This window comes from Moschus berezovskii, chromosome 2, assembly GCF_049115385.1.
Source record: "Moschus berezovskii isolate FMDL1 chromosome 2, NW_MosBer_1.0, whole genome shotgun sequence".
NCBI classification, from domain to species: domain Eukaryota; kingdom Metazoa; phylum Chordata; class Mammalia; order Artiodactyla; family Moschidae; genus Moschus; species Moschus berezovskii.
In genome coordinates this window covers 17,177,318-17,192,653 of record NC_142461.1, presented here as the reverse complement: position 1 = coordinate 17,192,653, position 15,336 = coordinate 17,177,318, and the positions used below count along the sequence as shown (strand labels likewise).

At 39.6% G+C, this 15,336-nt stretch overlaps 1 protein-coding gene across 1 annotated transcript in view; it reads left to right on the top strand.

Moving 5' to 3' along the window:
• Positions 1-14,645, top strand: part of PSMD1 (proteasome 26S subunit, non-ATPase 1) — an 88,159-nt gene extending 73,514 nt beyond the window's left edge. The window contains exons 20-25 of the mRNA XM_088844910.1: positions 2,211-2,380; positions 4,327-4,419; positions 6,050-6,136; positions 7,575-7,721; positions 12,428-12,583; positions 14,442-14,645. Coding sequence (XP_088701036.1) covers positions 2,211-2,380; positions 4,327-4,419; positions 6,050-6,136; positions 7,575-7,721; positions 12,428-12,574 — 644 coding nt within the window. The 3' untranslated portion in view covers positions 12,575-12,583; positions 14,442-14,645. The remainder of the gene's footprint in view (positions 1-2,210; positions 2,381-4,326; positions 4,420-6,049; positions 6,137-7,574; positions 7,722-12,427; positions 12,584-14,441) is intronic.
• The last annotated feature ends 691 nt before the right edge of the window (positions 14,646-15,336 follow it).

Here is a 15,336-nt window from a genome sequence, read left to right as displayed (position 1 = left end):
ATAGTATGATTTGTCTCAGAAGTTAATGGTAGTAGAGAAAATCCAGAGAGGGAAACTTCAAAGAAATGAGTGAAGTTGAAGTTTATGAAAACTCACTCTGATTTAGTCTCTTCATGGAGAAAAGCTGGAGATTAAGAAAGTTTATAGTTGAAGTTTATAAAACTGTGCAAATATTATCAGTAAAATAAACTTGCCCTTGTTTTATATTTATCTCACACTGTTAGAACAAAAGACGTTTCTAAGTCTGAGGAAGATAGATTTCATTGAAATAAAAGGAAATTCAGCTTCAAAACTTAGGTCAAATATCGCATTCTCTGGGAAGCCTTTCCTTCCCTTCTACCCTCTTCAGCCTCTGCCATGGGTTAGGTGGGCCTAGCTTTATGTCTGTCATAATACTTTTATGCCTTATTTTAATTATCAAATTATCCATCATCACTAGATTGGAGCTGCTTGGAATCTTTTTCAGCATTTTGTTCAGAATTCTCAATCCGTAGTAAGCATTCTGTGAATGTGGGGTCAGAATGGGGAGGAATATAAGCCAAGAGTAAAAGTAGAACTCATTCCTGTTGGAAAAATACATTTAAAATATACCTGATATTTTCTAGGTAAAATCGTAAATGAAATATCTACAGAGGAGTACTGAAAAAATCTAGGTTATTTGGTTGAACAGTAGAACCCTGATTCTTACAAAATTTTAAATGCTTTTTGGTTTAGTACAGTTTGTACTCACTTCCTCATTCCAAGCAAAATGTGAAGAAATCTGTGAGATACTGAGATGAAGTGGAATCAAGCAATAAAGAAAGTGGAAAGTGAAGTCGCTCAGTCGTGTCCGACTCTTTGCAATCCCATGGACTGTAGCCTACTAGGCTCCTCCGTCCGTGGGATTTTCCAGGCAAGAATACTGGAGTGGGTTGCCATTTCCTTCTCCAGGGGATCTTTCGAACCCAGGTCTCCCACATTGCAGGCAGATGCAATGGAGATGCAATCAAGCAGTGGAGATCCACAACTGGAATTCAGATTAAGATGTTGACTAGGCACAAACAAGCCCTGTTTTCATAGGCTGTATTATATGAAGTACAGAATTCGCATCCCAGAGTTTTGGGGTCCAACACTAACAACTGTTACTATAGACCAGAGGCAGCAACACGGTAGCCCGTGGGCCGTATCTGCCTTATACACGTTTTTGCCTGCCTAGCAAAATCTGCAAATGTTTGTCAGAAACCCAGATTCAAGTGTACTTTTAAAAACAAAATTACATGATGACCATGGCCCTATGCCCCGAGTAACATGTCCTCTTTAAATATGATACGAACTTTTCAGTTTGCTTCAGTCGTTCTGCTTTCTCATTTGTTTACCTGACCAGTTCCTAAAGACGTTCTTGTTTGCAACCTCCAGAGCATCCTAGAATCTCAGCCTTATGAGGGCCTGTAAAGATGTAGCTAACTGACACTTGGACCTTAGTTCTTTTTCACTAGCTTTCAAACTGTATTTCTCTGTACTCCCTCAGGGGATAGTCTAGGAGACATGACAGCTGGTAGATTAATAGGTCAGGTTCAAGCCCAAAATCTCTTCTGATTTAATAGAATTAGCTCTGATTTGTTTTATATATTATGCTTCCTCCAAAATTTTTTTCAATCAAATCAAGGATTGGATATTAAAATTTTTCTTTTGTTCACGGTAGTGCTCTAGTGCAGATGGTCAAGTTCAAACTCTCATTTTGCCAATGGGGCAAAAAAAACTTTTAGAGGTAAAATGATTTGTATAAGATCACAGCCTAGTTAATCTTGTTGCTACCTGCATTCAGACAACACTAAAGCTTTAGAAAGACAAGAAAAAGCAAACAGTATCTACCTCTTGTCTTATGCTGTTGTTTGCAAATATGATATGTACTAAAATTTTACTTTTCGTTTGTACATTAAAAGCCAGTGTACAGTATAGATTAATTTAGCATACAAGTTCTGATGTCCTTCAGGCTTAGTTTTTTTACAAAATGCCGTGTGTGTGTATGTGTCTAGAAGTTTTCGATTACCCTGAGTCCAGCATTTCCTTTTGGAGACCCTTCATAGATACTGGCTAATTCCAGTGACTTCATATTAGATTTTATGAACTATACTCCCAAACTAATCACCAAATTCTTTTCTAGTGCAGTACTTAGAAATTTTAGTTTGCTCTGCTAGATTCATGTCTGTGATTTCTCTCCTTTTCTGCAGGTGGACATAATGTCACGATCTCCTTGCAGTCCAGAACTGGGCACACCCATATGCCTTCTGTGGTTGGCGTCCTTGTCTTTACCCAGTTCTGGTTCTGGTTTCCTCTTTCACACTTCCTGTCATTGGCTTATACCCCTACCTGTGTCATTGGCCTGAACAAAGACTTAAAGGTATGTTTGCAAGAGCTCAGTTTTATAGTATATAATTACTGTAGCTGTTCACCACCCACTCATGAGGATTTTCATGAAAATTATAAAAATTAGTTGACATCTTATTGATAAAATATTTTCCCTTCAGACTGAGTCACCTTACTAAGAGGAGTGTGTTGGTGGAAATTTTGAAAATTAAGTCTCTTTACTAACAGTGTAACCTTGGGTAAATCAGTTAAGAAATGGTGAGGGGGGCAAAATATAAAAACATGAAAAGGCTTTATAATCATTGATGAATCTTATTTAATACTGAAGGTCTGTGAGAGCTGTTGTAGGATTTCATGCAGATAACTGACACGGTGAGATTCGCAGTTTAGAAACATCATTCTGGTATCAGTGGAAATTTGTTACAGTGCTGTTGCAACAGTCTGGGCAAGGGAGACCTAAACTAAATCTTCCTAAGAAAGGAAGGTTGCTGCTGCTGCTGCTGCTAAGTCACTTCAGTCGTGTCCAACTCTGTGTGACCCCATAAATGGAAGCCCACCAGGCTCCCCCATCCCCGGGATTCTCCAGGCAAGAACACTGGAGTGGGTTGCCATTTCCTTCTCCAATGTGTGAAAGGGAAAAGTGAAAGTGAAGTCACTCAGTCGTGTCCGACCCTTAGCGACCCCACGGACTGCAGCCTACCAGGCTCCTCCATCCATGGGATTTCTAGGCAAGAGTACTGGAGTGGCTTGCAATTGCCTTCTCCGAAGAAAGGAAGGTTAGAGACAGGGATATGTTTCACTGTTAAGTGATGCTAGAGTGTTTGCTGGAGGAAAGGATTGTTACTAAAGGGAAAACAAGATAGATGGATGTCCCTTTGGTAGTGACAAAACAGGACCGGGGAGGTGAGGAGCCAGGGGCAGGGACAGAATGAAACTAGTCACATAAGTTAAAGCTTTAAGGTGATGCATTCCCTGTCATCACGCTATTTTGGGGGGAATGGGGGGTCGTGGTTTCACTTGTGTCTTTCTCAGTCCTTTGGCCCGTGATTCACTTTCTTGGTCTTCCATCCTCTCAGAGGCTTTCTGACCTTTAAATAACTTACATTTGGTCATCACTGTTGTTAAAACATTATTTAAGTTTTCAGGGTGGAAAAATTTTAGGTAAAAAAATAACGGGTAAAGATTGAGTATTTGGATTTTTTTTTCCAGTATAGCTAAATAGCCAATTAATTGTCCTGTAAGTGTTTCAGTATTAACTACTCATATATATATTGAGCAGTTTGCTCTCTTAGATCAAGAATCTTTTGGTTTCCCAATCTCTAACATTGTGGTTAAACATACAGTGTAATCTTTAGGGACTTCTTCCTCTGGCACACAGTTTTGTGATCTCTGTCTATTCCTTACAATGAAAGTGGGATGGGAAAGACAACGTTGCTTGTCCTAGTAAATGTGGTGCTTATTACCATTCCCTATCAATGCAAATTGGGTAAATAAAGAAAAATTCAGAGAACTTTAAACCTGGTCACCAGGTAATGCAAAGCCAACTTTTCCATTAGGCTCATGCTAGACTCTGTAGTGTAAGGAAGGGACGTGGAAGCTAGGTGTGCAGATTAGATAATCAAATGACACTACAAAAAAGGTAACAGTTGACCTGATGCTCACACCATGAGTGGGACTTAACGCTCTGAAGCAGGGCACATGGTAAAATGAAAAATGAAAGGGATGCCTGTTCAAAGGCACAGAGCTTCAAGAAAGTATAGGGAACCACAGTAGTCTGTAAAGCACCTCAAAACTAACTCAGTGAAAGAAGACAGATGCCTTTAAGGAAAGTGTGGTAACATAATTAAATAGCTGTGTGATTTAACGTGAATTGAAACTTCTGGCATCCCTTTGCATCTGTATGCTTATTTAGAGTATAGAATCCTTAGACCTTGATTTTGATTATTTTAATAAAGGAGAGGAATTCTCTTATTTCTTCAGATGCCGAAAGTTCAATATAAATCAAACTGTAAACCATCAACATTTGCGTATCCTGCCCCTCTGGAAGTACCAAAAGAAAAAGAAAAGGAAAAGGTAGGTTCTTTGTTAACTTTGAGCACCATTTGTACCTATATAGGAGCTGCTTAGTGTTTTACTTGGGTTTGTTTTAAATACTGATATGTTTTAAAGTAACACTTCTTATGGTCAAATCCAGCATTACACGAGAGTATGGCATGAAAACCCTTTTCTCTGCTAGTCATCCAGGTCCCATATTTCAGGAGTCACAATTTGTGAATCCTCCAAATGTTTTTTCTGTCCACGTCAATACTTTTTATACCACAAATCGTGTTTTCTACATACTGTTCTGCATCTTACTGTTTTCATTTTAATGGTTCTTTTAATGTGTATTGATCTTGTTTTTTCCAAAGCTGCAGAGCAATCCCTTTGTGTGTATATTGTTTTACCAGTTCCTTGTCTGATAGACATTTAAGGTTATTTCTGATTTATCACTGTTACAGATGAGACTGGAATAGAGTTTTTATACATGTGTATTTGTGCACTTGTACAAGTGTATCCGTAAGTTAGGATCTTAATTGTGGAATTGCTTGATCAAAAGTAATGCACATTGTTAATTTTTATAAGTATTAACTAAATTTCCTTTCAAAATGAATATAACTGATTTATACTCCTCCCAATGAGTATAAAGATATTTATTGACATGTATTAAGTTAAACTATGGTAAAATTGAGAGCTGTGCTTGTCCCTGTAGTTTTCACAGTAAAATTATCCTTTATGACACTTCAGGTTTAGGAAAATGATTTTTTCTCTTAAGAGAATATTCTGTATTAGCCAGTTGATTGTTTGCTATAAATGTTATGGTTAAGTAAGGATAATTATGTAATTGACAAAATTTCTAGGTGGTAGGTGATAGTGTCCTTTGATGACAGCATCTTGTTCATCAGCTATGTATCTTATTCATCAGCTGTGTTTCAGGATCATCCCCCTCCCCCCACCTTTGAGTCTAAAATAAAGGCAGCTTTACACAATTACTGCCTAGCCTTTCAAGGTCCCTGTTTCACCTCTGGTTTCAGTGAGACCCATCACGGATGATAATTCCAAGTTAACCACTTACCCTCTGTGGGTTACCATTGTAGGGCATCTAGTCCAGTGAGAGAGCTTTACAACCAGGTTTGGAGAAAATTTTTGTTTTCCAGTGCTTTCCCTATAAAGTAAAAAAGGATGTGTCATCTAAATCTCTGTCTCAGAAACTTATTGTAGCAAATTAACATCGTATGCTACAGATTAAAAAAAAATTTTAGAGCTATATTGAACATAAGCCTCTAGCAACTAAAGATTTACCTGATGATTGTAACAGTAAGTTATCCTTATATTCCCAGATTATTTTGTTATTTTTGATTCTTTACTACCAGGAAACAATAGCACTGTAGAACAGAATTCTCACTGGGCTTGTGCATTTCTGTGTAAGTGAAAGTTGTTAGTTACTCAATTGTGACCCTATGGACTGTAGCCTGCCAGGCTCTTCTATCCATGGCATTCTCCAGGCAAGAATACTGGAGCAGTTTGTCATTCCCTTCTCCGGGGAATCTTCCTGACCCAGGTATTAAACCTGGGTCTCCTGCATTGCAGGCAGATTCTTGACTCTCTGAAGCACCAGGGAAGCCCATGTATATTTTACAATGGTTTACTCTGTTCACTCCTTTAGGTTTCTACTGCTGTGTTATCTATAACTGCCAAGGCTAAAAAGAAGGAAAAAGAAAAGGAAAAAAAGGAAGAGGAGAAAATGGAAGTGGTGGGTATAACTTTCTGGTGACATGGGTTGATGTAGCTGTCTCTATCATGGTCCAGATTCTTCCTTAGTTGAACATTGTTATACCTTGCTCTTGACTTCCTTTAAATAATTATCCTGTTCCAAGCATGTAAACTCATAAAATTCTCATTGAAAGAGACTTTCGAAATTAAACTCATTCATGCAGAGTACATCATGAGGAACGCTGGGCTGGAGGAAGCACAAGCTGGAATCAAGATTGCCGGGAAAAATATCAATAACCTCAGATATGCAGATGACACTACCCTTATGGCAGAAAGTGAAGAGGAACTCAAAAGCCTCTTGATGAAAGTGAAAGAAAGAGGAGAGTGAAAAGGTTGGCTTGAAGCTCAACAGTCAGAAAACAAAGATCATGGCATCTGGTCCCATCACTTCATGGGAAATAGATGGAAAAACAGTGGAAACGGTGTCAGACTTTATTTTTTTGGGCTCCAAAATCACTGCAGATGCTGATTGCAGCCATGAAATTAAAAGATGCTTACTCCTTGGAAGGAAAGTTATGACCAACCTTGATAGTATATTGAAAAGCAGAGACATTACTTTGCCAACAAAGGTCGGTCTAGTCAAGGCTATGGTTTTTCCAGTGGTCATGTATGGACGTGAGATTTGGACTGTGAAGAAAGCGGATTGCCGAAGAATTGATGCTTTTGAACTGTGGTGTTAGAGAAGACTCTTGAGAGTCCCTTGTACTGCAAGGAGATCCAACCAGTCCATTCTAAAGGAGATCAATCCTGGGTGTTCATTGGAAGGACTGATGCTAAAGCTGAAACTCCAATACTTTGGCCACCTCATGCGACGAGTTGACTCACTGGAAAAGACTCTGATGCTGGGAAAGGTTGAGGGCGGGAGGAGAAGGGGATGACCGAGAATGAGATGGCTGGATGGCATCACTGACTCTGTGGACATGAGTTTGAGTGAACTCCGGGAGTTGGTGATGGACAGGGAGGCCTGGCGTGCTGTGATTCATGGGGTCGCGGAGAGTCAGACACGACTGAGCGACTGAACTGAACTGAACTGATGGGAATAATAGTAGGATACAAATCAAGAATGAGTTCTTGGAAGGAATGACAACTAAAATGGGTTTTGAAGGGCAGAGTAGGATTTTCATCAGACAGTGCAATTATGGTAGGAGAAAGGAAAGCCCTTTCAGGCAAAGGCAGGATCATTTATTTAAATATCTCTACTAATGAAAAGACCTTCTTACCCTTTTCAGTTAAGTTAAATATCACTCTCACCCCTAAGTTACCATCTCTCTCTTCTGAGTCTGGCATCATTTTGATTCTACTTCCATATCTAAACCTGACTGCCTTTTGCACCTGATAGTTGCTCAGTAAATTTATTAAACAATGCTGTAGAACAGAAGTGAACCTTTATGGGACTATATTTTTTCCCCCCACTGTAGGATGAGGCAGAGAAAAAGGAAGAAAAAGAGAAGAAAAAAGAACCTGAGCCAAACTTCCAGTTGTTGGATAACCCAGCCCGAGTTATGCCTGCCCAGCTTAAGGTCCTAAGCATGCTGGAGACCTGTAGATACCAGCCTTTCAAACCAGTAAGTTACCAATGGCCCTTAGTTATATACCAGTAGGGTGTTAATCTGTAAGGCAATGGAATCTTTATAGAGAAGGATAAATTGCCCAAGTGTTGGAAACAGCTGTCTAATACTAATAAATCTCTTAGCAAAAGCAAACATACCCTTCCATTCATACAGAGTTGGATTCTTGACTTTTGTGAAACCATTCATCTACCAAAGGTTTACATCATAGGGTTACTAATACAGCATAGTGATTAGGACCATGGACTCTGGAGCTGGACATCCTGAGTTTAAATCCTGATTCTACCACTTTCAGCCTGTGTGACCTTAAGCCAAGAACTAATCTTCTCTCCATAAGTTTTCACTACTATAAAATAAGAATTATCATCCCTAACTCATGAGAATGTGATTGAACAACGTAATATACAAGTATATACAGTATATACAAGCTATACAAGCATATACAGAATACGCTTGAATATAAGCGTATACAGTTAATACACAAGCACAGGAGTGTTCTGTTTTACAATTAGAAAAGGATCTTCATGCCACATAATTTATTCTAGGGCAGAAAGTTTCATGTTAGGAACAAGTGCTAATCAGAAATTTGAGCTTGGTAATGTCTGTCTTTTCTGGGTTCTTGTACCTTGCAAACTGGAGAACCATTAGTAGACACACTTAGTACATTCAAATCCTGGACCAATCTGAAATGTCATAGATAAGATTTCTAGATCCTTCTGGAAAAGTAAACCCATTCTCATCGGCTTGAAGGTGGTCCCTGCTGGTGGTGACAACTCTTACTCACAATTGTGAGTCAGGGTCTTATCTGACTAGATTATCAGGAAACAAGGGCAGAGGATGGAAGATAGCTGTATGTAATGGAAGAGCTAGAATTGGGTGGAACTGAGTTTATATTGCAGCTCTGCCATGTCTTAGCTGTGTGACTGAGACAGTTCATTTAATTGCTTCCTATTTGTTTCCTCATCTAATAATTGGAATGGTGATACTACCTACCACTCAGGAATATTGTTAAGATTAAATAGGTTGTTATGCGTGAAATATCTAAAACAATATCTGTAAGTGGTAAATCCTCAGTCAGTGGCTATTACTTGGTGATGGTGACAAGTCATCAGACATCTGTGGGTAGCAGGCAGTCAGGCCAGGAAGGATAGAATAGTTTGAAGGTCTTCTCCCACCTCCTATTAATCTTGCATTACTGGGACTCAATACTACTTGGCCTGTAGTGTTGAATGAATGAATGGTAGAACCACTAGTGGAGAATGGAATGGTGACCCACTCCAGTATTCTTGCCTGGAGAATCCCATGGACAGAGGAGAGCCTAGTGGGCTACAGTCCATGGGGTCACAAAGAATTGGACACATCTGAGTGACTTTCACTCTCTCACCAGTGGACACATTAGTTACTGTCTAATCTGCAGCCCAGCTCACCTAAGTGACATGTTTCTAGAAAATACATTCTAACAGCATGCTTTCAGAACTGCTCTTGCCAGAACAGCTGTATTAGTACACAACCAGTGAACACTTTAAGCGCACACAAGGCACTTTAAGCGCACACAAGACACTCAGTGATTTTTACACTTATGAAGAACTAAAAACAGCAAAGTATATGCTCAGTGTCGTGACACATATGAGGAGGCTAGTTTGCCTCAGCTGGAACTTAAATGACTGTTAAACCTTTGCTCAAATCAGAGGAACCTGTAACAGTTGTTCACTTATGAGCCAAAATATATTTCCTGTGTCTGTGCCTGGCTGGCTGTTGAAGGTAGGACCCCAATCGTACACGCCCCTCAGCAAAGACTGGGAGACTTATTCTTCCAAGTATTTAAGGAACTCCCTCACTAGTTATTAGCTGTCTGGTCAGATAACAGAGATTTCAGTGGTCACATACAACCAAAATACTTTCTATAAAAGTCACAAAACATAAATTTTTTTTAATGGGCAAAGGATTTGAATGGGCATTTCTCCAAAGAAGATTTACAAATGGCCAAAAGCACATGAAGACTCTCAACATCATTCATCGTAAGGGAGATGTAAATCAAAAGCACAAGGAGATGCTTCATCATACCTACTAGTATACCTGTAATCAAAAAGACAGTAAATTTTAAAGTTAGCAAGGATGTGGGGAAATTGGAACCCTCAGATGGCACTGGTGTAGGAGTGTAAAGTGTTGTTGCAGCCTCTATGGAAACCAGTTTGACAATTCCTTGAAAAACTAAATGCGGGCACACCATATGACCCAGCAATTCCACTCCTTGGTGTACGCCCAAGAGAATGAAAACCATGTCCACACAAACACTTGTACACTGATGTTTATACCAGCTTTACACATAATAGCCGAAAGGTATAAACAACTCAGATGTCCATCAAGTGGTGGATGAATAAATAAAAATGATGCGCACAATGGAATTTTATTCAGCCAAAAGAAATGACATAGTGATATATACTGCACCATGTTTGAACCTAAAAACATTATCCTAAGTGACAAAAGCCAGACACAAAATACCACATGTTTTATGATTCTGTTTATTCGAGATGACCAAAACAGACTAATCCATAGAAACAGAAGTTGTTTTAATGGTTGCAAGGGCTGGAAGTAGGGAAAAATGCAGAATGACTGCTAATAGATGCAGAATTTCTTTTAGACTGAACATTCATCAGAATGTGCTCTTGAATTAGATAGTGGAGGTGGTTGTATGACTTTGTGAATATACTTTAAAAAAAACCCACTGAATTGTATACTTAAAAGAGTTAATTTATGTTATGTGAATTATATCTTAATTTTGGAAAAAAAGACTGCCTCTGTGTGTTTGTGGTGAAGAAAGGAGTACCTCCTGACTCATCTCCGCTAGTACCCTGCTGGCGGGGTCATCAGGTCCTTCCTCAGACATTGTATTTAGTCTTGAAAATGGTTTGCTTTCCTAACTGTTTCCTGTCCATCTTAAAAGACGCCTTACAGAGAGTGTGGAGCTTTTGGCAGCAGGAAGTGTCCCATTACCTCCATCTTCAGTTGTCAGTAACCTTTTCAGAAAACAGACTGTCATATATCTTATTTTCTGATTAGAGAATGTGTGAACTCTAACATATAAGGCATTAATAAGTCTAAACCATGTAGGTATAAAAAGCTCTTCCTATATGTTGGTTATACTGCAGGATTTGGGCTGGAGCATTCCAGTTAAGCACGAAATAGTACTGTTAACAACCTAGAGCCGTATATTTCCAAAATGCAGGAAGTCCTTTGCTGAATCTCCTTTAGAGGTTCATACACACTTTTAGACCATGGAGTATTAAGATAGTGGCCAAGTAACTCTGTTCTTGGGTGAATATTGGTAGTAAAGTTAGGGACCATTCATAAAATGGCTTTTTTCAAGAAAACTTTTTAAGGGAAAGGGTTATAGATTAATATGTATGGATATGCGTGTATTGAGACAGGGGAAACAGTTTAGAAATTCATGCAGGCACACCAGTTTTATAGCGTGGCAGAGCAGGGTTCTGATGGGTAAAAATTAGATTAGGTTGAACCGCAGAGATGCTTATACATATGTGAATCATTTGACTAATGTGCTTGGGCTTCTTTTCCTTCCCAGTAATGTGCTTTGGTAGAAATGTGTTTTTTCCAGATGTGCCCTCCACTGTTGACTGATTTAATTACAGAGAGCAGCTTTCCATTTCCTTTGACACAGGCAAGCAAATAGAATAAGATTGGTACACCAGAGATGGGCGAACAGTTTGGCGCTTGAATTTACCTTTCACTAATAAGTTTGGGAGAGGGCTTAATAGAATTGCTTCTACATTCTACTTCCCTTTTATTTCCCATCTAGTTTTTCACTGTCTTGCATCACAATGATTTGTAGATTAAAATGAAAAACACTCAGATATTTGTGATATTTATATTGTTCTATCATACTAAAGTTTCTGGAGAAAAATACTCTTTTCATTTATAAATTGTCTTTTGTGTCCAAAATGATGCTTTTCACATAATGATAAAAGGATCTATTAGATTGTGTGTCTTAAACTTTAGCATGCATAAAAATCACCTGAGGATCCTGTTAAAACACAGATTCAGAATTCTGAAGTAGGGCTAAGTTTTATGCATTTCTAACAAGCTCTTTGGGGTCGCGAAGAGTCGGACACGACTGAGCGACTGAACTGAACTGAACTGAACAAGCTCTGACATAATAATGATGCTACTGGCCCAGGACCACATGTTGAGTAGCACAGCATTAGACTGCCTCGTTGGATAGTAAGCATTTTCCCTGCAGCCCAGCTAAGGCCAGTACAGTACTAGGTAATGCTTCTTAAATTGGGATGCATCGGCCAAACAGAGCAACACCACGTGTTCCACCCTCCAGAGCCACTGGGTTAAATTTGCAGATACTCCTATAGCTGACAGTTATCTTTATCCTTTGTTATGTACATTGGCAGTGCCATCCACCTTCAGTCCTCAGACTAACCTGAAGGAATAGATGAGGAAGATATTATGAGCCCCATCTTACAGTTGAACAGTTAAGTTACTGGTGTAGCATCACACAGGGACAAATGCCAAGATTCCTGACTGTCATCTGGGAGATTGTAGTTCCAGTTTTCTACTTCCAAATCATTCTCGTTCTCTTGGGGTACCATTTAACAAGTATGCACTCAGATTGTGGAGCATTCTGGAAATACAAGTGGAACTTGAGCATCTTCATTCCTTGTTCTGTTTAATAGCTGTCCATTGGAGGCATCATCATTCTGAAGGATACCAGTGAAGACATTGAAGAGCTGGTGGAACCCGTGGCAGCTCATGGCCCAAAAATCGAGGAGGAAGAACAAGAGCCAGAACCCCCAGAACCATTTGAGTATATTGACGACTAAGGACCAGAGGTGCGTGTGGAGCAAAATTGTGTACCGTGAGAAGTCTCTCTGTCGCTTCTTCACAAGTGTTCTTACAAGGACGTGGCCTCACTTTCCCCTTCTGTTCTTAATCCCTATCTATGTAAATAACATTAAAACTTCTCTTTATTTGACCTCTTCCTGAATGTGTAACCACCAACTCCTTTTTCTTTTTTTGTTGATTCTTTCCCCTAGTCTAGTGTTCTGCCAGTTCTATTCAAAGTGACTGGTCTGCAAAATGTTTTCATAGGTCCCTGAGGAATGGGCTTGCTCCAGAATGTAACTCAATGCTTCGCTCATCAGAAAGCCTTGCTATCCCCTAATCCCCCAAAAATCAGCTGAACTGACTGTCTGCTCAGTAATGGAGTTGATTTCCATTCTGATGTAAGCTCCTTCTTGTGGATCAGTTATGGTTTGTGGACTGGCACTGTTCTGTAGATCACGCTTTGAGTAGCACAGGTCTGAATTTCTCATGATTCTTCTTTCCTTTGGTAATACTTCTGACTCTAAAAGCCTTCAGTTCAGTTCAGTCGCTCAGTCGTGTCCGAAAGCCTTACTACTCATTTATTCAGTGAAGCTACTGAACGTCTAATGTGTATAAGACAATAGTTATAGGTCCTTGTGGTCAGTTAGACTGTAAAAAAAGCTTTGTCCAGTTGAGAAAGATAATTATTATGCCAGTTTCCTAACCGTGTTGAAGAGGATTTTTAGGTGCAAAATATTGTAATTTCACAAAATTGTCATTCTGCTCCTCTATCTTTTTTTCAAATGGGTGTTACATATTTGAAGATGCAATTCCCTGGTGGCTCAGATGATAAAAAAATCCACCTGCAGTGCTGAAGACCTGGGTTCAGTCCCTGGGTTGGGAAGATCCCCTGGAGGAGGGCATGGCAACCCACTCCAGTGTTCTTGCCTGGAGAATCCCCATGGGCAGAGGAGCCTGGAGGGCTACAGTTCATGGGGTTGCAAAGAGTCGGACACGACTAAGCAACTAAGCACACATAAACTGTATGATCAAGGTTCTCTGATCCCACCATAGGACAAATAGGTTGTAAAACAAACATGAATTGTACTCTTCAAAGAAGATAAGAATAGTATCATTATGACAAAGGAAAAATACATTTTAAATGTCAGATTGCAGATCTAGCTCCATAAGTAACAATTTTTTTCTCAGATAAATAATTAAGGCAGAAACCCTGCTTTTAGTAGCAACACATAGTCAGACCCCCAAGAGACAATTTGCAGTTTTATAACGTCCCTTCCTGCTTTTGAAAGTTACCTTTCAGCTCTTGATGGTTTCCTAAGCTTTACCCAACCAGCACACAGCAGTATTAATACCCTGAGCTCTCAGTGCAGAACTGAGCTCACATTAGCCCCAGGCAGCCTTTCACAATCTCTTACTGAAAACCTCCCAATTAAGTCTTTCAGGGCCATGAACTACCAGATGGCTTAGAAGTTTTCAGTTGGAAATTGGATTCTTGTCAGTTTTTAAAAGGGCAAGACATTCAGTCCAATAAGAATTTGAAAGCTATAGTCTGTCTTAGTGCAAACTGGCCTATTAGGACTGTATCAGCAAGGTTAGGGGCTTGTTTTTTTTTGTTTGTTTTATTTTGTTATGTCTTGGCTGCACCAGGCCGCGTGCCCAATCCTAGTTCCCAGACCAGGGATCAAACTTGTGCCCCCTGTAGTGGAAGTGTGACGTCTTAACCATTGGACCGCCAGGAAAGTCCCTAGGGGCTAGTTTTAAACTTCAACATCTAGTGTCTTTAGGGGGTTTTTTGTTGTTGTTGTTTTTTAATGTTTTTAAATTAAGAGTAACCCTAGCTTCTCCCTCTCCCCGCTACCCCAGGATCTTATTGGTCACCTGAAGAAGATTGTCCAGGCTCATATTGGAAATGCCTGTGAGGAAATTTATGCTGAGACCTGCTATTCACTGCATGTATCATTGCCTCTGTGCTGACCTTGTCTGCAAGCCTTTGGTTGAAGAGATGGTATATGACTAGTGTTCTCTTTCACACAACATGGTTTTCAAATAAATATATTAAGATCTTCAGATGGACAAGGACTTCTTGTTTGTTTTTCAGCCTGGATTGTAAATAAATCGATCAAATACTATTTTCCCCACCATGAAACCCCTAAACCCAAAGAGCTGAATCTGATTCCTGGGATGAATAGGCATGACTTTAATATCAGTGAAGGAGTTAAACTATTTTATAAATTATTTGAAAAATAATAGGGAAAAAAAAAGAAAAACAACCACCCTTGTTTATTCAGTTCAGTTCATTTCAGTCGCTCAATCGTGTCCAACTCTTCACAACCCCATGGACCACAGCACACCAGGCTTCCCTGTCCATCACCAACTCCCTGAGTTTATTCAAACTCATGTCCATTGAGTCGCTGATGCCATCCAACCATCACATCCTCTGTCGTCCCCTTCTCCTGCCTTCAATCTTTCCCAGCATTAGGGTCTTTTCAAATGAGTCAGCTCTTTGCATCAGGTGGCCAGAGTATTGGAGTTTCAGCTTCAGCATCAGTCCTTCTAATGAACACTCAGAACTGATCTCCTTTAAGATGGACTGGTTGGATCTCCTTGCAATCCAGAGGACTCAAGAGTCTTCTCCAACACCACAGTTCAAAAGCATCAATTCTTCAGTGCTCAGCTTTTTTTATAGTCCAACTGTTACATCCATACATGACTACTGGAAAAACCATAGCCTTGACTAGACGGACCTTTGTTGACAAAG